Source organism: Anthonomus grandis, chromosome 16, assembly GCF_022605725.1.
Source record: "Anthonomus grandis grandis chromosome 16, icAntGran1.3, whole genome shotgun sequence".
Lineage (NCBI taxonomy): Eukaryota > Metazoa > Arthropoda > Insecta > Coleoptera > Curculionidae > Anthonomus > Anthonomus grandis.
This window is the reverse complement of record NC_065561.1, coordinates 20,762,934-20,787,024: the sequence shown is the minus strand read 5'-3', so window position 1 is coordinate 20,787,024 and position 24,091 is coordinate 20,762,934. Positions and strand designations below refer to the sequence as shown.

At 29.6% G+C, this 24,091-nt stretch overlaps 1 protein-coding gene and 1 long non-coding RNA gene across 7 annotated transcripts in view; one reads left to right on the top strand and one right to left on the bottom strand.

The window, feature by feature from the left end:
* LOC126745677 (5'-AMP-activated protein kinase subunit gamma-2) overlaps positions 1-24,091 on the bottom strand; it is a 158,688-nt gene that overhangs the window by 34,440 nt on the left and 100,157 nt on the right. For all 4 annotated transcript variants that reach the window (XM_050453638.1, XM_050453637.1, XM_050453639.1 and 1 more), the window contains one exon: positions 1,502-1,550. In XM_050453638.1, the coding sequence (XP_050309595.1) occupies positions 1,502-1,550 (49 nt within the window). The remainder of the gene's footprint in view (positions 1-1,501; positions 1,551-24,091) is intronic.
* Positions 9,361-24,091, top strand: part of LOC126745684 (uncharacterized) — a 107,262-nt gene continuing 92,531 nt past the window's right edge. The window contains exon 1 of one of the 3 annotated variants that reach the window (XR_007663633.1): positions 9,361-9,555. This is a non-coding gene — a long non-coding RNA (uncharacterized LOC126745684). Of the gene's footprint in view, positions 9,556-11,137; positions 11,295-24,091 lie in introns of those variants that run through there. The other 2 variants (XR_007663631.1, XR_007663635.1) reach the window with 2 other exon arrangements.

The window sequence follows — 24,091 nt, the reverse complement described above, 5'->3', positions numbered from 1 at the left end:
AACTGATTTTCCAGTAATTTGAAATAATTTTTTATATTTTCCTGGAATTCGAAATATTTTCTTGGAATTTGAAGTATTTTTCCATTTTCCAGAAATTTGAAATATTTTCTCACGTTTCCAAACATTTAAAGGAATTTTTGATCTTTTTTGTGATACTGGAGTAAATTTTATTTTATCCAGGATTTTTAAACTGATTTTTCAGTAATTTGAAATAATTTTTTATATTTTCCTGGAATTTGAAATATTTTCTTGGAATTTGAAGTATTTTTTCCATTTTCCAGCAATTTGAAATATTTTCTCACGTTTTCAAATATTTAAAGGAATTTTTGATCTTTTTTGTGATACTGGAATAAATTTTATTTTATCCAGGATTTTTAAACTGATTTTCCAGTAATTTGAAATAATTTTTTATATTTTCCTGGAATTTGAAATATTTTCTTGGAATTTGAAGTATTTTTTCCATTTTCCAGCAATTTGAAATATTTTCTCACGTTTTCAAATATTTAAAGGAATTTTTGATCTTTTTTGTGATACTGGAATAAATTTTATTTTATCCAGGATTTTTAAACTGATTTTTCAGTAATTTGCAATAATTTTGTATATTTTCCTGGAATTCGAAATATTTTCTTGGAATTTGAAGTATTTTTCCATTTTTCAGCAATTTGAAATATTTTCTCATGTTTCCAAACATTTAAAGGAATTTTTGATCTTTTTTGTGATACTGGAGTAAATTTCATTTCATCCAGGATTTTTAAACTGATTTTCCAGTAATTTGAAATATTTTTTTATATTTTCCAGGAATTCGAAATATTTTCTTGGAATTTGAAGTATTTTTTCCATTTTCCAGCAATTTCAAATATTTTCTCATGTTTTCAAACATATAAGGCAATTTTTGATCTTTTTTGTGATACTGGAGTAAATTTCATTTCATCCAGGATTTTTAAACTGATTTTCCAGTAATTTGAAATAATTTTTTATATTTTCTTGGAATTCGAAATATTTTCTTGGAATTTGAGGTAATTTCTTACTAATTTGAAATAATTTTTCATAATTTCCTTGAATTTAAAGTAATTTTTAAGATTTTCTTGGAATTTGAAGTATTTTTTCTATTTTCCAGAAATTTGAAATATTTTCTCATGTTTTCAAACATTTAAAGGTATTTTTGATCTTTTTTGTGATATCGGAGTAAATTTTTAAACCGAGTTTTTAGTAATTTGAAAATTTTTTTTATATTTCCCTGGAATTTGAAATATTTCCTTGGAATTTGAGGTGATTTCTCTTATTTCCAAGAATTTCAAGGAATTTTTCATGTTTTTCGGGACTTAGGAGTACGATTTATTCCTTTGGGGAGTTTAAAGTGATTTCTCAATATTTTTCTAGGAACTTTAAATAATTTCTCATAATTCCAGGTATTTGAAAGAACTATCAATGTTTACTGTACACAATAATTCTAAGAGACACTCTATTACTAATGAGGCTGTTAATTAAATGGACAACTTACCTAAATCCGATATATTGACTTTTTCTAAGAAGGGATCCACCACAGGTAGCTAAAATGAAAAAAAAAACAATGTTAGCACATTATGTAAAAATTATATAATAACATTCATTTGAATCTTGGGCCTCATTAAGAGTGATCTCCAGACGGTCAAAAAATCCTCTTATTAACCTTGAGGCAATACTAAGAGAATTTGGAATAAGCACATTCTTAATATTTCACAATTTTTATATCATGACAGTACTAGATACAGATTTCTACCCACTATGGCTAAATTGTTCAGGAGCTTGTCTTTTAAATACATAGATGGCGCTGACTAACACGCCTGAAGTTAGCGACGTTTTGCCAATCATCCACACGTAAATATTTTATCGAGTTATTCGACTTCAGTAAGGCTTTTAAACGTTAAGCTGCTTACAATAAGACATTATGAAATAATATTCATTAATGGCAATAAGAGAGCTGTTTTCAAACAGCTCTTATTAATTAAAATTACATCAGGATAATTAATACTATCTATCACATTTATTTCTCGGTTGTACATATGAAGAATGTGTGCAAAATATGAGACCCAAAGTTTAAAAGCAAATTCTATCAAAGTCCAAACTAACCATAAGCCTCCTGGTAACCCGCGGACTCTGCAAGTGATTTTTAACGCTATTCGACAACTTCGTGTACCAGTTCCATATTCCGTTAGACACCGGTGGGGAATTTAAGCCGGTCAAGTTGCCGCGCGAATTTCTCCTCGAAGGGATCGAGAACTTCCTCACCGGATCAGAAGTCGGCCTCGCAACGTCCGTCGGCCTTTTACACGGCTCAGAAATCTTCCGAGTCTTAACTGAAGCCACATTTATATTGTCCGAGTTGTTGATTATTAGGTTGCGACCTTCGGTTTCGCTGAACGAGTGTAAACGGTGGAAAAATGCCTTTTTTTGTCGCGGCAAACCGGGCGAGGACGTCGAGGCATCCATGTCACTTACATACGTGTGTCACATTATCCCAACGAAACTCAAGGGGATTAAATTTCACTTCTACTCTAAATGAGTTTCAAAAGAAATTATTAAACAATTTAATAAACGTTTAGGTGGGTGGCACATCTTAATTTTTAACGGTTTCATATGAATCCGACCTAGAATCTAAATACAGTTTTCTACCCTCGATTGTCAAAGGCCGTAGGGATTTTGCATAGGAGATGGCGCTGACTAACACGCCTGAAGTTAGCTACGTTATAGATGTTTTAATGAGTTATTGGACCTCTGTAAAGCTTTTAATGGAGAAAATTATTGCAAATAGTCTACAACTAGTTAGTATTAGTGCAGAAAGGGATGCGAGGGTAAAATTATTTTGTGTCTGTCAAATTTGGTGCATCTAAATCCTGAGCAATGTGAAAAATTAATTAATTTAATCACTTTTTACTTAAGATTTTCTTTGTAGGTATAAATAGAGAAAACCCTAACCGGTTATCAACATTTTCTCTGCAGTGTATAAACCTATAAGAGGAATAATGTGTCATCTGCAAAAAAATTAGTCCTGTTGTTGTCCTATGAGAAGAATAATGATTTCCATAAACCGCAATGACATAACGTTGCAGGCAAACGAAACAAAACAGATAAATTCATTTCAATCAAAAGTGACGAACGGTCGGCGTAGATTTATGAGTGTTTACTGCTCACGATCCCTGATTTTAAAATTAATTAAGTAATCGAACGGAGAATAATAATAATAAAAAAATAAGCCGGTTTCGGGATAATAATAACCGTGATTCATATATACACGGATTATTTTCAGTTATTAATTAACATATTGCAGTGAACACCAGATTGTTTTTAAGCGTGCAATCGTGAGATGCATTTGAGTGAGTTTATGCCTCACTAGAGTCAGAAAGGCTCAGGATAATGTGAGTAAAGAGGTTTACAATCCAGAAGAAGACTAAATGTATGATTTCTTAAGCTCTTTTAATTTATTACGCAGATAATTTATGGTGCATAAGTCTTCTGTTGGCCGTTCAGTGGGAAGTCACTTGTCTATGTTTGATTTGATAGTCCAGGAGCAAAAGGTCTAACTGTTTAGGGTAATATTGAAAGATATTAATGATCCAGAGTGTCTAGGTAGAAGGTGGATCATGCTAGTAGAGTTTGGAATCCAGGGTAACACTTAGAAGTCCTACTGTCCGTTCGAAGTGTTTTTAGGTACCATACGTCATTAAATTTTTCATGTTTGCATTGGTTTTGGAAGCGGTTTTATTGCTTCCAGGGTTTTGAAGTGATTTCTCACTAATTTTAAGAAACTTGAAATAAATAAAATGGAAAATATTGAAAAAAATTTTCAATATTTTCCAGAAATTTGAAATATTTTCTCACATTATTATTTTGCAGAAATTTTAAATATTTCTTCATATTGTCTTGGAATTCTAAATAATTTTTCATACTTCCACGAATTTTGTGATTTCGAAAATAGTTTAATTTATTCCAGGATTTTAAAGCGATTTTTTCAAATCTTACAGGAATTTGAAATAATTATTCATAATTTCCAGGAATTTCATTAAATAATTACTCATATTGCCAAGAATTTAAAATAATTTCTCGTATTTCAAGGAATTTTTCACGTTTTTTCCTGATTTCAGAATCGGTTTAATTTATCCAGAATTCTGAAGCGATTTTTCAAAATTTCTAGGAATTTGAAATAACTGTTAATGATTTCCAGGAATTTGAAATATTTGCCAGGAATCCGAAATAATTTTTGATATTTGCTTGACATTTAAAATAATTTCTCATACATTCAGGAATATTTTAATTTTTCATGAGTTTATAGAAATTTTTTATGTTTTTCTTAATTTTGATGATATTTTCAAATTTTTCAGGAATTTGAAATAATTTATCATATTTCCAGAAATTTAAAGTAATTTTTTTATTTTTCCAGAATATTAATGATCTGAAATTTCTGGAAAATATGAGGAATTACTTGAAATTCCCGAAAAATATTTAAAATTCTTTCAAATTCGTTCAAATGTGAGAAATTATTCCAAATTCCAGAAATTTATTGAAATTATTTCAATTTTCTGAAAAATAATAAAAAATCACTTGAAAATCCTTGAGGAAATAAAATTGCCTTCAAAATTAAGAAAAACATAAAAAATTTCTATGAAAACTCATGAAAAATTAAAATATTCCTGAAAGTATGAGAAATTATTTTAAATGTCAAGCAAATATCAAAAATTGTTTCAAATTCCTGGCAAATATTTCAAATTCCTGGAAATCATTAACAGTTATTTCAAATTCCTAGAAGATCTGAGAAATTATTTCAAATTCCCGAAAAATATTGGAAATTCCCTTCAAGAATCCTTGAAGAAATAAAATTGACTCCGAAATTTAAATAAAAGCATGAAAAATTCTTTCAAATTCGTCGAAATTTAAGAAATTATTTGAAATTCCAGAAATTTATTGAAATTATTTTAATTTCTTGGAAAATAATGAAAAATCCTTGACGAAATAGAATTGTGTCAAAATTAAGAAAAACATAAAAGGTTTTTATAAATTCATGAAATATTAAAAAATTCCTAAAAGTATGAGAAATTATTTGAAATGTCAAGCAAATATCAAAAATCATTTCAAATTCCTGGAAATAATGAAAAGTTATTTGAAATGCCTAGAAGATACGAGAAATTATTTCAAATTCCTGGAAAAAATGGAAAAATCACTTCGCAATCCTAGAAGACTAAAATAACGAAAAGCATTGATAATTCTTTTAAATACCTGGAATTATGAGAAATTATTTTAAAATATGTAAAATTATTTAAAATGCCTAGAAAACATTGAAAAATCCCTTTAAAATCCCTGAAGAAATAAAGAGTCCCAAGAAACATGAAAAATTCCTGGAAAGAACAGATATTACCTCAAATTCCAAGAAAATCTGAGAAATTATTTCAAATTTCAGGAAAATATGAAAAAATATTTCAAATTACTTAAACAGATCAACAGAAAGAATTTTTCATGCTGTTATTTAAATTTCGGAGTCAATTTTATTTCTTCAAGGATCTTGAAGGGAATTTTCAATATTTTTCGGGAATTTCAAATAATTTCTCGTATCTTCTAGGAATTTAAAATAACTTCTCATTATTTCCAGGAATTTGAAATATTTTCCAGGAATCTGAAATAATTTTTGATATTTGCTTGACATTTAAAATAATTTCTCATACATTCAGGAATATTTTAATTTTTCATGAGTTTATAGAAATTTTTTATGTTTTTCTTAATTTTGAAGTCAATTTTATTTCCTCAAGGATTTTCAAGTGATTTTTTTATTATTTTTCAGAAAATTTGAAGTAATTCCTCATATATTCCAGAAATTTTAGATGATTAATATTCTGGAGTCAGTTTTATTGCTTCATAGAGTTTAAAGTGATATTTTCAAATTTTTCAGGAATTTGAAATAATTTTATATATTTTCCTTGAATTTGAAATCATTTCTCAGATTTTCTTGGAATTTTAAGTAATTTCTCATTTTCTCAGGAATTTTTCATTTTCTTCGGAACTTAGGTGTAAGTTTTATTTCTTCAGGGATTTTAAAGTGATTTCTCAATGTTTTCTAGGCATTTGAAATAATTTTTCGTTATTTTAAAGTCAGTTTTAGTCTTCTAGGATTGATTGTGACGTAATTTTTTCATATTTTCCAAAAATTTCAAGTGATTTTTCCACTTTTCCAGGAATTTGAAATAATTTTTCATATTTTCAAGGATTTAAAAGAATTTTTGCTGCTTTTTGTAATATTGGTTCAACTTTATTTCCTTCCGGATTTTAAAGTGATTTTTTCATATTTTCTTGGAATTTGAAATAACTTTTAATGATTTCTACGAATTTGAAATATTTGCTAGGAATTTGAAATAATTTTTGATATTTGCTTGACATTTAAAATAATTTCTCATACTTTCAGGAATATTTTAATTTTTTATGAGTTTATAGAAATTTTTTATGTTTTTCTTAATTTTGAAGTCATTTTTATTTCCTCAAAAATTTTCAAGTAATTTTTCATTATTTTCCAGGAAATCGAAATAAATTCAATAAATTTCTGGAATTTGAAATAATTTCTTACATTTGGACGAATTTGAAAGAATTTTCCATGGTTTTTAAAATTTCGGAGTAAATTTTATTTCTTCAGGGATCTTCAAGGGAATTTTCAATATTTTTCGGCAATTTGAAATAATTCCTCATAGTTCCAGGAATTTTAAGAAATTATTTATGTTTATCGTGATTTCAAAGTCAATTTTATATATTCAAGGAATTTCAAGTGATTTTTTCCATATTTTTCAGGAATTTTGATATTTGCTTGACATTTCAAATAATTTCTCATACTTTCAGGAATTTTTTAATATTAATTTAATGAATTTATTAAATTTTTTTATGTTTTTCTTAATTTTGACATCAATTTTATTTCGTCAAGGATTTTTCATTATTCTTTAAGAAATTAAAATAATTTCAATAAATTTCCGGAATTTGAAATAATTTCTCACATTTGGACGAATTTGAAAGAGTTTTTCAAGTTTTTTTAAATTTCGGAGTCAATTTTATGTCTTCACGGATCTTGAAGGGAATTTCCAATATGTTTCGGGAATTTGAAATAATTTCTCAGATCTTTTAGGAATTTGAAATAACTTTTGATGATTTCCAGAAATTTGAAATATGTGCCAGGCATTTGAAATAATTTTTGATATTTGCTTGATATTTAAAATAAATTCTCATACTTTCAGGAATATTTTAATTTTTCATGAGTTTATAGAAATTCATTGTTTTTCTTAATTTTGAAGTCAATTTTATTTCCTTCAGAATTTTCAAGTGATCTTTCATTATTTTCCAGGAAATTGAAATAATTCCAATAAATTTCTGGAATTGAAATAATTTCTCACATTTATACGAATTTGAAAGAATTTTCATATTTTTTAAAATTTCGGAGTCAATTTTATTTCTTCAGGGATTTTGAAGGGAATTTTAAATATTTTTCGGGAATTTGAAGTAACTCCTCATATTTTCCAGGAATTTGAAATAATTTCTCATATACTCCAATAATTACTACCCTTTGAATTTCCCATAAAATATCAATTCCTTTATTATGATCATACACAACTCAAAGTCCTTCAATTCGTTGTTAAAGATTTAATGTAAAGACCACTGAGAAACTATAAAATAACGTTGAAGTATATTTTTTTTATTTAATAATAAAGAAACAACGACCCATATAATTCCTATAAAGCACGTTAAAGGCTCGAGTGGTTATTTACTGAATTGAAAAACGTGTTAAAATCGGAATTCGACTGACCTGTTTACTTGAAACGGTTTTGTTTAAAAGGTGCGAAAACGTGGAAAATAACATTCGCTTGCCAGTTTATTATCGAATCGTCCATGTTGAAAATGCAGATGATGATATTAAATAAATAAACCATAGGGGGAATAACTATAGGAATTTTGAGTCCTCACCTTAACATAATTTTTCCTGATAAGCATTACGCGAGTTATTTCAGCGCCAACATGGCACTTGTCACTTTTTACCATTGATTTCTGCATTTTGAAGTGATCGATCAGCATTTTTACACTGAGCCACGTCAAGAAGATGAGCATCACGATTAAATTAAATAATCGTTACTACTAGCACGAATATTTGCCTAATTAGTCGAGACAAACAAATCATATAGTGACGGTCTAACTTAGAAAAAATATGAACATAATATATCTTTTGACTCGCTGAATCACCCGATAAGTGAATTGCGTGATGTTACGTGTTTCGTTGCAAAAGCGTTTGTAAATTATTTGTGATAATATCGAAGTCACTTTTTTGTCAATCATAGTATTAAATGTTGGCATTTAATGAGATAAGAAATTAGACGGTCTTTTGGTACCTTTCTTTGTTCTCTAGTGTTTCCAAGGGTACCCGACACTGCTTCTTCCTACATACACGACTCATTATCACCCATTTCATTTATATTCTATTACATAAGAAAAGTAATATTTCAAGATGATTCGAGGCTTATTAGAGAGGTGAGATGCGGTAGAAACCCAAATAATCGACTTTTTGGCATGAAAACCCATCTGAGACCCAGGACTCATTGACGATCGCAATGAATTGATGGTTCACGTCTGTATTCGGTTCAATTACGTACGAAAAGAAACATTTCAAAATTATTCGAGGCTTATTAGAGAGGTGAGAGGCGGTAGAAACCCAAATAATCGACTTTTGACCCCTTTAATGGCATGAAAACCCATCTGAGACTCAAGGATCATTGACGATGGTAATGAATTGATGGTTCACGTCTGCATTTGGATCAATTACGTACGAAAAGTAACATTTCAATATGATTCGAGGCTTATTAAAGAGGTGAGATGCGGTAGAAACCCAAATAATCGACTTTTGACCACTTTTTGGCATGAAAACCCATCTGAGACCCAGGAATCATTGACGATCGTAATGAACCCATGGTTCACGTCTGTATTCGGATCAATTACGTACGAAAAGTAACATTTCAAGATGATTCGAGGCCTATTAGAGACGTGAGATGCGGTAGAAACCCGAATAATCGACTTTTGACCCTCTTCTTGGCATGAAAACCCATCTGAGGTTCAGGAATCATTGACGATCGCAAGGAATTGATACTTCACATCTGTATTCGAATCAATCACGTAAGAAAAGTAATATTTCAAAATGATTCGAGGCATATTAGAGAGGTGAGATGCGGTAGAAACCCAAATAATCGACTTTTGACCCACTTTTTGGCATGAAAACCCATCTGAGACTCAGGAATCATTGACGATCGTAATGAATTGATGGTTCACGTCTGTATTCGGTCTAATTACGTACGAAAAGTAACATTTCAATATGATTCGAGGCATATTAGTGAGGTGAGATGCGGTAGAAACCCAAATAATCGACTTTTGACCCACTTTTTGGCATGAAAACCCATCTGAGACTCAGGAATCATTGACGATCGCAATGAATTGATGGTTCACGTCTGTGTTTGGATCAATTACGTACGAAAAGTAACATTTCAAGATGATTCGAGGCATATTAGAGAGGTGAGATGCGGTAGAAACCCAAATAATCGACTTTTGACCCACTTTTTGGCATGAAAACCCATCTGAAACCCAGGAATCATTGACGATCGTAATGAATTGATGGTTCACGTCTGTATTCGGTCTAATTACGTATGAAAAGTAACATTTCAAAATGATTCCAGGCATATTAGAGAGGTGAGATGCGGTAGAAACCCAAATAACCGACTTTTGACCCATTTTTTGGCATGAAAACCCATCTGAGACCCAGGAAACATTGACGATCTTAATGAATTGATGGTTCACGTTTGTATTCGTTCTAATTACGTACGCAAATTAACATTTCAATATGATTCGAGGCATATTAGAGAGGTGAGATGGGGTAGAAACCCAAATAATCGACTTTTGACCCCCTTTTTGGCATGAAAACCCATCTGAGACCCAGGAATCATTGACGATCGTAATGAATTGATAATTCACGTCTGTATTTGGATCAATTACGTACAAAAAGTAACATTTCAATATGATTCGAGGCATATTAGTGAGGTGAGATGCGGTAGAAACCCAAATAATCGACTTTTGACCCACTTTTTGGCATGAAAACCCATCTGAGACTCAGGAATCATTGACGGTCGTAATGAATTGATGGTTCACGTCTGTATTTGAATCAATTACGTACAAAAAGTAACATTTCAAGATGATTCGAGGCATGTTAGAGAGGTGAGATGCGGTAGAAACCCAAATAATCGAGTTTTGACCCCTTTTTTGGCATGAAAACTCATCTGAGACCCAGGAATCATTGACGATCGCAAGGAATTAATGGTTCACGTCTGTATTTGGATCAATTACGTACAAAAAGTAACATTTCAATATGATTCGAGGCATATTAGAGAGGTGAGATGCGGTAGAAACCCAAATAATCGACTTTTGACCACTTTTTGTCATGAAAACCCATCTGAGACCCAGGAATCCTTGACGATCGCAATGAATTGATGGTTCACGTCTGTATTCGGTTCAATTACATAAGAAAAGTAACATTTCAATATGATTCGAGGCATATTAGAGAGGTGAGATGCGGTAGAAACCCAAATAATCGACTTTTGACCCACTTTTTGGCATGAAAACCCATCTGAGACTCAGGAATCATTGACGATCGTAATGAATTGATGGTTCACGTCTGTATTCGGTCTAATTACGTACGAAAAGTAACATTTCAATATGATTCGAGGCATATTAGTGAGGTGAGATGCGGTAGAAACCCAAATAATCGACTTTTGACCCACTTTTTGGCATGAAAACCCATCTGAGACTCAGGAATCATTGACGATTGCAATGAATTGTTGGTTCACGTCTGTATTCGGTCTAATTACGTACGAAAAGTAACATTTCAAAATGATTCCAGGCATATTAGAGAGGTGAGATGCGGTAGAAACCCAAATAATCGACTTTTGACCCACTTTTTGGCATGAAAACCCATCTGAGACCCAGGAATAATTGACGATCGCAATGAATTGATGGTTCACGTCTGTATTCGGATCAATTACGTACGAAAAGTAACATTTCAAGATGATTCAGGACATATTAGAGAGGTGAGATGTGGTAGAAACCCAAATAATCGACTTTTGACCCACTTTTTGGCATGAAAACACATCTGAGACTCAGGAATCATTGACGATCGTAATGAATTGATGGTTCACGTCTTTAATTGATTCAACTACGTATAAAAAGTAAAATTTCAAAATGATTCGAGGCATATTAAAGAGGTGAGAGGCGGTAGAAACTCAAATAATCGACTTTTGACCCCTTTATTAAATGTTTATATCGTGTTTTCATTTATTTAATAATTAATAATTTACAGGGTTGTACCCTGAAGCTATTGAAAATATTCTGGATGAACAAGGACCAAAATTTTTTTTCAGGAGGCGATTTTTTTTTTGCAGATGACACCAGTACTTTTACAACAAATTTTATTGAGAATTGTTCTGATGAATAAAACTTTAATTAAATCTTCTTTCTTAGTTAATTAAATTCTTTTTCCTGACTGGTTTGAAGAATTTTAATTTTTTTTTGCCGCGAACTGGTTCATTTTACCACAATTAGTTAACTGAAAATTTCAACTGTTCCTCGCATTTTAATTAATTAACTTTTCATTTCTTCCAGGCAGTTGCAAATGTTTAATTTTTTTTTCGTTCTTTAATCAATTCAATTATAAATTGGTGTTTAAATAAGTAAAATCGTTTTCCAGGCAAATTTTAATTTTTTTTTTGCAGATGACTTTATTGTATTTATTACTTTATTTATATTCATCTTCCAGGCAGTTGAAATGATTTTCACATTTTTTTCCTTTAATTAATCAATTTAATTAAAAAGTTGTTTTTTACTTAATTAAATTGCTGATAATTAAATTATTGCTTAAATAAGTGACCTTTTTAAATTTTCTTCGGGTATCAATTATCAGTTACAAAAAATAATTTGTTTTCCTGTTAAATAAAATTGTAATTAAATTTTCTTTCTTAGTTAATTAAATTCTTTTTCCTGGCAGTTTAAAGAATTTTGAATTTGTTCCCGGAAATTGGGCCATTTTACCACAACTAATTAACTGGAAATTTATGGAAGTGTTCCGCGCATTTTAATTAATTAACTTTTATTTCTTCCAGGCAGTTAAGGTCACCTAAATATTTCTTAATTAATTAATTCCTTCTTCCAGGCAGTTGAAAATATTGGACTTTTTTTTTCACTCTCTATCAATTTAATTATAAATTGATTTTTTAATAAAGTCGCTTTCCAGGCAAATTTTTATAGTGGCTCAGATATTGTCTATATAATTTATTAAACTTAACGCATTATTATTTAACACGGAAAATGAAAAAGCTCTATATCTAGATGCAAAGCAAATTATACGTGATCATTGTACGCTAATAATAATCCCTCTATTAAATATGTACACGTGGGTAGTCAGTCTCTTAGTTTATTAAAACCGATCTGTCAATATTCCAAACTTGGTTTATGGTTCTTTAAAAGCGTCAAAAACGCAATAATATTGACTCAATAATTTATATCGGAGTCACAAGGTTTCAGGTCGAATAAGTGTTTTCATTATTTACATAAAGATTATTCCGACGATAACGACGTTATTGTTAATAGAAAAAAAAAGTTGCCATCAATATTTGTTTTGATTATCTCGTAATTAGGATTTTATGTGAAATGGCCACGTTCAACTTAGACTTTGCTCCTTCCGAATGTCAAATTAAGAATCCGATTTCTGCTATAAAGAATGAAAAGTTCCTTGTGACTTAAACTGCACCTTAGTTTGTCAGGACGTGTATACATGTCTGGCTGTATTATGCATTATGCCTTTTAGACTGAATAAGTTTTTTTAGTTCATTAAACTGTTATCAATCATGTATTTCCCTTAACCTCGATGATTACTGCGTGATTTTTAGATAGGTATGTTAATGAATTCTTAATAATTTTATAAAACCGCACGTTTATGACCGCATTGTGATTATTTTTGAAAGTATTTTTTTAAGCTTTTTTATATGCTTTTATAACATTAACGTTGGTTGTAAAAATATACTGGTAATTAATGAGTTATACGGTTTATTAAAGGATCATGTTACGTAAATAAAGCCAATTAAACGGGAAAGGAGAAATAACCGAAAAAATGAGTTTGTGTTTATAGGATAGGATTTAAAGAAGAATTTGGAGTATATAGAAATTTGAGATAGGGAAAATTTAAAAAAACTGGAAAAAATTATTAATTAATTGTCGAAAAGGGACCCAAATCTCAGGATTTGATTTAACAAGAAAAAACTAAAAATTATTGCATTAAAAATTTATTTTTAACCGAATTATCGACACGAATTTACAAAAATACCAATTGCGCAATAATTTAATTACTAAGAATTTAATTAATTAAAGAAAAAGCTAAGTAATTAAAATATGTGTTGCTGAGAGAAGTCAAAAAGTTGGCCGATTTTGCCAGGCAGGGAAATTATTTAATTAATTAAAAAAAAACAATTTAATTAACTAAAAAAACAAATATATATATATATGTATTTGAATTGATGAAAGAATGAATAAAATATTAAAATCATTTCAAATTGCTTGGAAGAAAAAATTAATTAACTACGAAATATTTAGAAATTAAATAGCAAAGTGACCCCTGCAAGAAATAAAAGTTAATTAATTATTAAAATGCGAGGAAAAGTTTAATATTTTTTTTCTGGAAAAAATAATTAATTAATTGTGGAAAATTGAAAAAGTTTCTTTAATTAATTAAGAAAAAAAATTAAATTAAGTTTCATTAAAAAACAATTAATTTTTAATCCAGTTGGATGATGGAAATTAAAAAAAAAATCATTTCATCAAGTTTTTAATTAATTAAAGAAAAAACTAAATAATTAAAAATTCATTTACTTAAAGAAAAAGTTAAAAAATTTGCCTGGGAGAGAAATTATTTAATTAAAAAAAAAGAATATAATTAATTAAAAAACAAATTTATAATTAAATTGATTGAACCATGAAAAAAAAATATTAAAATTATTTTAACGGCCTGGAATAAAGTATTAATTAACTATAGAAATATTTAGAAATTTATTCCGTTGGCAACATTAAAAATTATTCTGACTGACAGGAAAAAATTAATTAATTAAGAAGAAAAATTGAAGTCAATAATTCGTAATTAATTAGGGAATAATAAGAAATTTCTGAAAAAGTGAAAAAGATTGCCCCATCGAAGAAATATTTAATTAATTAAGACGAAAACTGAGAAATGAAAAATTCAGTTAAGAAAAATGTGCCAACTACCTGAAAGGAAGGAATAATTAATTAAAAAATATAATTTAATTAACTAAAAAGTATAGAAATTATAAATTCAGTTGTTAAAAAAAATCGAAATTAATCCAGTTGGCTGGAGGACAAATTTAATTAAAAAAAACAATTAAATTTTTTCAATTGCCTTGACGAAATATTTCATTAATTAAAAAAAAAACTGAGCAGATTAAAAATCCAGTTGCCTGGAAGGAAATTTTAATTAATTAAAAATTAATAATTTAATTATATAGAAATAACGAATTCATTTGTCAGAAAAAACAAATCAAAATCGATCCGATCGATTGACTGGAAAACGAATTTAATTAATAATACAACTATTTACGTATTTATTGAAGAATTTATCTCAACTTCCTGGAAGAATTAATTAATTAAGACAAAAATTAATTATTAATTAAATGGCCATGAAAACAAAGCAAAAAAATCCAAAATTGTTTCAACAGCCATGAAAAATATAAAAAAAAACGTAAAATCTTAATTACCTAAAATTAAATTAACTAAGCAATAATTGGACATTAAATCACCTACCAGGGAAAAAAATGAAAATTATTCTAATAATTTGGAAGACATTTAACTTTATTAAGAGTTTAAAAAAATTTAAAATATCATTCCTGAAAGAAAATAATTAATTAGGAAAAAATTTCTGGCTTTAACTGCATTGAAGAAATACTTAATTAATTAAAAAAATATGCAGAATTCATTTGCCAGTAAAAAAAATTAAAATTGATCAAATAATTGCAAAATCTTAATTACAAAAATTCAAAATTATATTAACAACCTGGAAGAAAAAATTAATTAATTAAAAAAATCGAAATAAATAATTCATTAAGACAAAAAAATTAGTAAGTATTATTCCAAGTTCTTGGAAAGAGAATATAATTAATTAATTAAAAATATAATTTAATTTGGCTACAAGGAATTAATTAAGATTTTGAAAGTTAAAAAAAAAACGCTCAACTGCTTTGACGAAGTATTTAATTAAAGAAAATTGACATGCAATTTATTTATTAAAATTCAATTCAGAAAAACGAGCCAAGGAAGAAAGGAATAATTAATTAAAAAATATAAATTAACTAAAAAGTATAGAAATTATGAATTCAATTGTCAGGGAAAAAAATCGAAATTAATCCAGTTGGCTGAAGAACAAATATAATTAATAAAAACAATTTTAAAAAATAAAAAAAATAATTTTTTTCAATTGCCTTGACGAAATATTTAATTAATTAAAAAAAACTGAACAGATTAAAAATCCACTTGCCTGGAAGGAAATTTTAATTAATTAAAAATTAATAATTTAATTATATAGAAATAACGAATTCATTTGTCAGAAAAAACAAATGATGAATGGCCATGAAAACAAAAAATTAGGATGTGACTCTTTAGAATGAGGATCTAATTAGTTAAAAAAAAATTTCAGTCAAAAAAGTCATTTGCCAGGAACCAATTAAAATTAATCCAATAATTGCAAAACCTTAATTACAAAAATTCAACAGCCTGGAAGACGAATTAAATTAATTTAAAAAAATCGAAATAAATAATTAATTAAAACAAAAAAAAATTAAAATATTATTCCAAATTCTTGGAAGGAGAATAATTGAAGTTTAATTTAGCTACAAGGAAAAACAAATCGCTCATTTGCCTTGACGAAGTTTTTAATTAAAATAATTATTTATAATCGACCAAAAAATTAAGAAATTAAAAATTCAGGGTGCCAACTGCCTGGATGAAGGATTAATTTAATTAAAGAAAATTGACACGCAATTTATTTGTCAGGAAAATATCAAAATTAATCCAATTGCCTGGAGAAAGAATTTTAATTAATGAAAAACCAATATAATAATTAAAAAAAAAGATAACTTCCTGGAAGAATGAATGAATTAACAAATATTTAGTTCTTATAATTAATTAAGGAATAACTTGGCTGTCAGAAAATGAATTAAAATTTGTCCAAGTTTCTGAAAAAGAGAAAAAAATTACTTCAAATGCCTTGACAAATATTTAATTAATTAATAAAAAAACTTAACTTGCAAGGAAAAAGTTCAGAAATTTGCCTGGAATGAGAAATTAATTAATTAAACAAACAGGCATACAATTCATTCGTCAGGAAAAATAACAAAAGTTATTCCAATTGCCTGGACAAAAAAATTAATTAGGAAAAAAACAAATATTTAATTAAATTAATTGACGAAATATTTAATGAAATTAGGGGAAAAATTCATAAGCAAGAAAAAGTGGAAAAATGTCCTCCGAACTGCCTGGACGAAGAAATTAATTAATTTTAAGCGCAGAAAAAACTGTTTTAATTCAAAAATAAAATTTAAAACAAAAAAAAAAGAAAATTACATCTTTACCTCTATTTGCCTCAAAATTTCTCAAAATAGTGAAACAACGGCTTTAACTGCCTTGAAGAAATATTTAATTAATTAAAAAAGAAACTAAGGAATTAAAAATTCAGTCTGTTACTCCCAAAATCAAAATGAATCAAATAATTGTAAAACTTTAATTACAAAAAATCAATTAATGAAGCAATAATTAGAAAATAAATCACCTACTAGGGAAAAAGATGAAAATTATTCTAACAGCCTGGAAGACGAGTTTAATTAATTAAGAGTTCAAAAAAATAAAAATATTATTCCTGGAAGAAGAAAATAATTAATTAAGAAACTAAGGAATTCAAAATTTAGTATGTGACTCCCTGGAATGAAGAACTATTTAATTAAAGAAAAAAAATAGGCATAATTAATTTGCCAGGAAAATATCACAATTAATCCAATAACTGCAAAACCTTAATTACAATAATTCAAAATTATACTAATAACCTGGAAGACGAAGTTAAATAATTAAAAAGAATTCTATAAATAATAAGTATATATATAGTAATAAATAATTAATCAAAACAAAAACAAAATAAAAATATTATTCCAAGTTTTAGGCAGGAGAATATAATTAATTAAGGAACAGTTATTATTAGTTAATTAATTTGACTACAAGGAAAAACAATTAAGATTTTGAAAGTAAAAACAAATCGCTCATTTGCGTTGACGAAGTATTTAATTAAAATAATTAATTATAATTAACGAAAAAATTAAGAAATTAAAAATTAAGTATGCCTACTGCCTGGAAGGAGGAATTATTTAATTAAAGAAAATTAACATGCAATTTATTTATAAAAATTCAATTCAGAAAAACGAGCCAAGGAAGAAGGGAATAATTAATTAAAAAATATAAATTAACTAAAAAGTATAGAAATTATGAATCCAATTGTCAGGGAAAAAAATCGAAATTAATCCAGTTAGCTGAAAAACAAATTTAATTAATAAAATAATTTTAAAAAATAAAAAAATTAATTTTTTTCAATTGCCTTGACGAAATACTTAATTAATTAAAAAAAAAACTGAGCAGATTAAAAATCTTAAAATTTTAATTAATTAAAAATTAATAATTTAATTATATAGAATTAACGAATTCATTTGTCAGAAAAAACAAATCAAAATTAATCCGATTGACTGGAGAACGAATTTAATTAATAAAAAAAAAAACAAATATTTACGTATTTATTGAAGAATTAAAAAAATCCACACTATCTGAACTTCCGGGGAAAAGTAATTAATTAAGAAAAAAATTATTAATTGAATGGCCATGAAAACAAAAAATTAGGATGTGACTCTTTGGAATGAGGATCTAATTAATTAAAAAAAAGTCATTTGCCAGGAAACAATTAAAATTAATCCAATAATTGCAAAACCTTAATTACAAAAATTCAACAGCCTGGAAGTAATTAATTTAAAAAAATCGAAATAAATAATTAATTAAAACAAAAAAAAATTAAAATATTATTCCAAATTCTTGGAAGGAGAAAATAATTAATTAAGGAATAGTTAGAAGTTTAATTTGGCTACAAGGAAAAACAAATCGCTCATTTGCCTTAACGAAGTATTTAATTAAAATAATTATTTATAATTAACGAAAAAATTAAGAAATTAAAAATTCAGGGTGCCAACTGCCTGAAAGGAGGAATTATTTAATTAAAGAAAATTGACATGCAATTTATTTGTCAGGAAAATATCAAAATTAATCCTATTGCCTGTAGAAAGAATTTTAATTAATGAAAAACCAATATAATAATTAAAAAAAAAGATAACTTCCTGGAAGAATGAATGAATTAATTAATAAATATTTAGTTCTTATAATTAATTAAGGAATAACTTGGCTGTCAGAAAATGAATTAAAATTTGTCCAAGTTTCTGAAAAAGAGAAAAAAATTACTTCAAATGTCTTGACAAATATTTAATTAATTAATAAAAAAACTTAACTTGCAAGGAAAAAGTTCAGAAATTTACCAACTGCCTGGAATGAGAAATTAATTAATTAAAAAAAAGCAGGCATAGAATTCATTATTCAGAAAAAATAACAAAAGTTATTCCAATTGCCTGGAAAAAGAATTTAATTAGGGAAAAAATTAATTGACGAAATATTTAATAAAATAAGGGAAAAAACTGATAAATTCAATTAGCAAGAGAAAAAGTGGAAAAATGTCCTCCCAACTGCCCGGACGAAGGAATTAATTAATTTTAAGTGCAGAAAAAACTGTGTTAATCCAAAAATTAAATTAAAAAAAAAAATTACAAAAGCATTTTCGCTTCACGTGCACTCAAGGCCCCCGGCCTCTATTTGCCAACGCATTAGCACAATTGCTTTCGATAAAGCAAATAAAAACAGACTCTCCGGATTTTATTGATTAGCGCACACACTAACAACTAAATATTTTAAACAATTTGCCGAAAAAAAACCATAATTAGATTTCATTAATTCCTTAACAACAAAAAAACTCTCTCAAAGTAGAAGTGAATCCCATACTAAACCATCACTGCACTAAAACTAACTCAATTTGCATCTGGTACACTTTTTATACACAATCAAAAGCCTTAAACAGGTCCGATAGGATACGCGCTGAATTTAACCGAAAACAAACTATTCAAGACTGATATATGATGGTAAAATGTGCATATTATTGTTTTAACGAAAATAAATTAAAAGCGATCGGTTCGCGCGTCCCGAGATCGCACAACGGATTATGGGAAAAACAACACGGAATCGGGAAAAATGTGACGCGAACGAGTGGGAGACCTGCGAGATAATGTCTGTGGAGTTTTTGTAACGGTGTGACCACTTCATCTTTATCGGTACCATCGATATCGCATCTACAGTTGATGAGTGGCATCGAGTACGGTACTGCGGGATTTTTGTAGTTTGTATTTTTCAGTAAATATAGAGTCAGTTGAGTGTTTTTTTTTTTTGGTATCGAACTAATTATACCAGCGCACAGTGGTCAGAAATGCGAAAAAAAAACGGGAGAAAACCCAAAAAATCAAATGTTACCATTCGAGGTAAAATACCTCTACTTCTTCAAATTAGTTGTGATCGCGCGAGATCCCGCTAAGGTAAGAAGTATTTCATTTTGTGTAAAGTATCATGTACGAAATAGCGTTGACAGAAAGTCCCCTTTTTCCCTTTCACCCTGTAAACAAATATTTTCTGGACTGTTGGTCGATTTACTTGAAACTTTGTATCTCAAGGTTTTTGGGCTCGTTAAATTCGATTTTGACATCAGAATCAATAAGTTCAACATGGCGGATCCAAATTTTCGGTCAAATTAAATTTATAATAAAATACTGGTTTTTTGCCAAAAATTCCATCATTTTGTTTCCGCCATTTTGAGTTTAAAAAAATGAATATAATTTTCAAACTCAGCGACCCAGAAAACGTAAATAAAAGTTGATTTAACATTAAAACGCTGTTTTTTTATACGAATCGGCCGCCATTTTGAATTTAAAAAAATAAATCAAATTTTCGAATTCAGCGACCCCGGAAACGTAAAGGAAAGTTGATTTTAATTCGAAACGCTATTTTTTTTATACAATTTGACCGCCATTTTGAATTTTGAGAAACAAATGTCATTTTTGAATTCAGCGGCCCCAAAAACCTTGGGGTATGTACATTCGACTTGATTGTCACACGTTTAGGGGTTTTGTCCAGAAATATTGGATTTCAGACCACTGTGCAGCGCTTTATTACCATCACGTACATTACGAAAATACCGGATTATAACAAGATTTGAGCAAACTTTGAAAATTGAGAAAATTGGTCTCATTGGATTCAAAAGGATGACACTAAGCTAAAACCGTTGGAATTTTTCAGATAGTGTCTATAGAAGCCGAGATATCAACCTCTAAAGTTTGGGTTTTTTCATTTTTCGGGTATACCCTCCCGTATCGAATTTTTTCACCAAAAATTGATTTTTTTCGAAATCAAACTAAGTATACCAGCGTCTTATTCTGATCATCTACATTACGAAAACACCGGGTTATAACAGGATCCGAGCAGAACTAAGGGAATGAGAGCACTTTGAAAATCCTGAAAAAGTCGTTTTCGACGTCCGTTTTTGAGGCCGAAAATGGGCATCAAAAATGCCATATCTCGGCTATCGTAAATTCTACAACCTTGTGGATGGTCTCGTTGGATTCAGAATGACGAAACTAAGACAAAACCGTTTCAATTTTCCCGATAGCTCCAATAGAAGCCGAGATATCGACCTTCAAAGTTTGGAATTTTTCATTTTTCGGGTATACCCCCCCGTATCGAATTTTTTCACCAAAAATTGATTTTTTTCGAAATCAAACTAAGTATACCAGCGTCTTATTCTGATCATCTAGATTACGAAAACACCGGGTTATAATAGGATCCGAGCAGAACTAAGGGAATGAGAGCACTTTGAAAATTCTGAAAAAGTCGTTTTCGACGTCCGTTTTTGAGGCCAAAAATGGGCACCAAAAATGCCATATCTCGGCTATCGTATACGCTACGATCTTGTGTATGGTCTTGTTGGATTCAGAATGACGAAACTAAGACAAAATCGTTGGAATTTCCTCGATAGCTCCCATAGAAGCTGAGATATCGACCTTCAAAGTTTGGGTTTTTTCATTTTTCGGGTATACCCCCCCGTATCGATTTTTTTCACCAAAATTTGATTTTTTTCGAAATCAAACTAAGTATACCAGCGTCTTATTCTGATCATCTAGATTACGAAAACACCGGGTTATAACAGAATCCGAGCAGAACTGAGGGAATGAGAGCACTTTGAAAATTCTGAAAAAGTCGTTTTCGACGTCCATTTTTGAGGCCGAAAATGGGCATCAAAAATGCCATATCTCGGCTATCGTAAAATCTACAACCTTGTGGATGGTCTCGTTGGATTCAGAATGACGAAACTAAGACAAAACCATCGGAATTTTCCCGATAGCTCCCATAGAAGCCGAGATATCGACCTTCAAAGTTTGGGTTTTTTCATTTTTCGGGTATACCCCCCCGTATCGATTTTATTCACCAAAATTTGATTTTTTTCGAAATCAAACTAAGTATACCAGCGTCTTATTCTAACCATCTAGATTACGAAAACACCGGGTTATAACAGGATCCGAGCAGAACTAAGGGAATGAGAGCACTTTGAAAATTCTGAAAAAGTCGTTTTCGACGTCCGTTTTTGAGGCCGAAAATGGGCATCAAAAATGCCATATCTCGGCTATCGTAAAAGCTACAACCTTGTGGATGGTCTCGTTGGATTCAGAATGACGAAACTAAGACAAAACCGTTGGAATTTTCCCGATAGCTCCCATAGAAGCCGAGATATCGACCTTCAAAGTTTGGGTTTTTTCATTTTTCGGGTATACCCCCCCGTATCGATTTTTTTCACCAAAATTTGATTTTTATCGAAATCAAACTAAGTATACCAACGTCTTATTCTGATCATCTACATTACGAAAACACCGGGTTATAACAGGATCCGAGCAGAACTAAGGGAATGAGAGCACTTTGAAAATCCTGAAAAAGTCGTTTTCGACGTCCGTTTTTGAGGCCGAAAATGGGCATCAAAAATGCCATATCTCGGCTATCGTAAAATCTACAACCTTGTGGATGGTCTCGTTGGATTCAGAATGACGAAACTAAGACAAAACCATCGGAATTTTCCCGATAGCTCCCATAGAAGCCGAGATATCGACCTTCAAAGTTTGGGTTTTTTCATTTTTCGGGTATACCCCCCCGTATCGATTTTTTTCACCAAAATTTGATTTTTATCGAAATCAAACTAAGTATACCAGGGTCTTATTCTGATCATCTACATTACGAAAACACCGGGTTATAACAGGATCCGAGCAGAACTAAGGGAATGAGAGCACTTTGAAAATCCTGAAAAAGTCGTTTTCGACGTCCGTTTTTGAGGCCAAAAATGGGCATCAAAAATGTCATATCTCGGCTATCGTATAAGCTACAACCTTGTGGATGGTCTCGTTGGATTCAGATTGACGAAACTAAGACAAAACCATCGGAATTTTCCCGATAGCTCCTATAGAAGCCGAGATATGGACCCTCAAAGTTTGGGTTTTTTCATTTTTCGGGTATACCCCCCCGTATCGATTTTTTTCACCAAAAATTGATGTTTTTCGAAATCAAACTTAAGTATACCAGCGTCTTATTCTGATCATCTACATTACGAAAACACCGGGTTATAACAGGATCCGAGCAGAACTAAGGGAATCAGAGCACTTTGAAAATCCTGAAAAAGTCGTTTTCGACGTCCGTTTTTGAGGCCAAAAATGGGCATCAAAAATGTCATATCTCGGCTATCGTATAAGCTACAACCTTGTGGATGGTCTCGTTGGATTCAGATTGACGAAACTAAGACAAAACCGTTGGAATTTTCCCGATAGCTCCCTTAGAAGCTGAGATATCGACCCTCAAAGTTTGGGATTTTTCATTTTTTGTGTATACCCCCCCTCGTATCGAATTTTTTCACCAAAAATTGATTTTTTTCTTACATCTTATGAAACACATTCATGTGCGTGAACGGCCCTTGTAGCTCAAGAAACTTATGGGCTAGACTGAGTTTCAGTATCAGTCAAGGACCAGAGGGTGACTAAAACATAAACTTGGGTTCAAGATGGGCACTTTTGGGTGCTGCTACATAACCGGGATATTTTTAAAATTCTTTCAGGGGTTTATAAAGCGATTCCTGAGGATCGTTTTCATACCTGAGTAAAATTAGTAAAAAGGGTTGTACTTTTTGCTAAGCAAAGTTTTCAGGCAAATTTTTTTAGACAATAAAAAATGAACTTTTAACCTGGATAATTTGAAAACTATTCCAGGCATTTTCACGAGGCTTTTACTCTTAACTAGGCCATTTCATATATAAGTGGCTCAAGAAGCTTTTGAGCAAGAGTTAGTTTTATGAGTTAAGGACCAAAACGACCTAGAAATGTAAGGTTTGGTTCAAAATGAGCCCTTTAAAGACTTTTTAATGTCACTTCCAACTGGGCTAATTTAAAGACTATTCCAGGCATTTTCACGAGGTTTTCACTGAAAGTTAGTGCACTTCTTACTGAACAATTTCATATATGAACGAGCCTTGTAGCTCAAGGATGTCCTGAGTTAGAGCGGAATTTCACCAAAAATTGATATTTTTTGAATACGTACTAAATATACCAATAGAAGTAGCACTTTTCAACCTTAGAGAGTAATTTAAGATTCTTATTCCAGGAATCTGAGGGGGTACTTTGAAAGCCTGAAATAACCTTCCAAGTGCTTTGGTCCAATACAATAACAATAATAATAATAATAATAATGCGTTTAGTTTGAAATTTTATAGATATAACCTAAGAAAAAGCGTTATAAA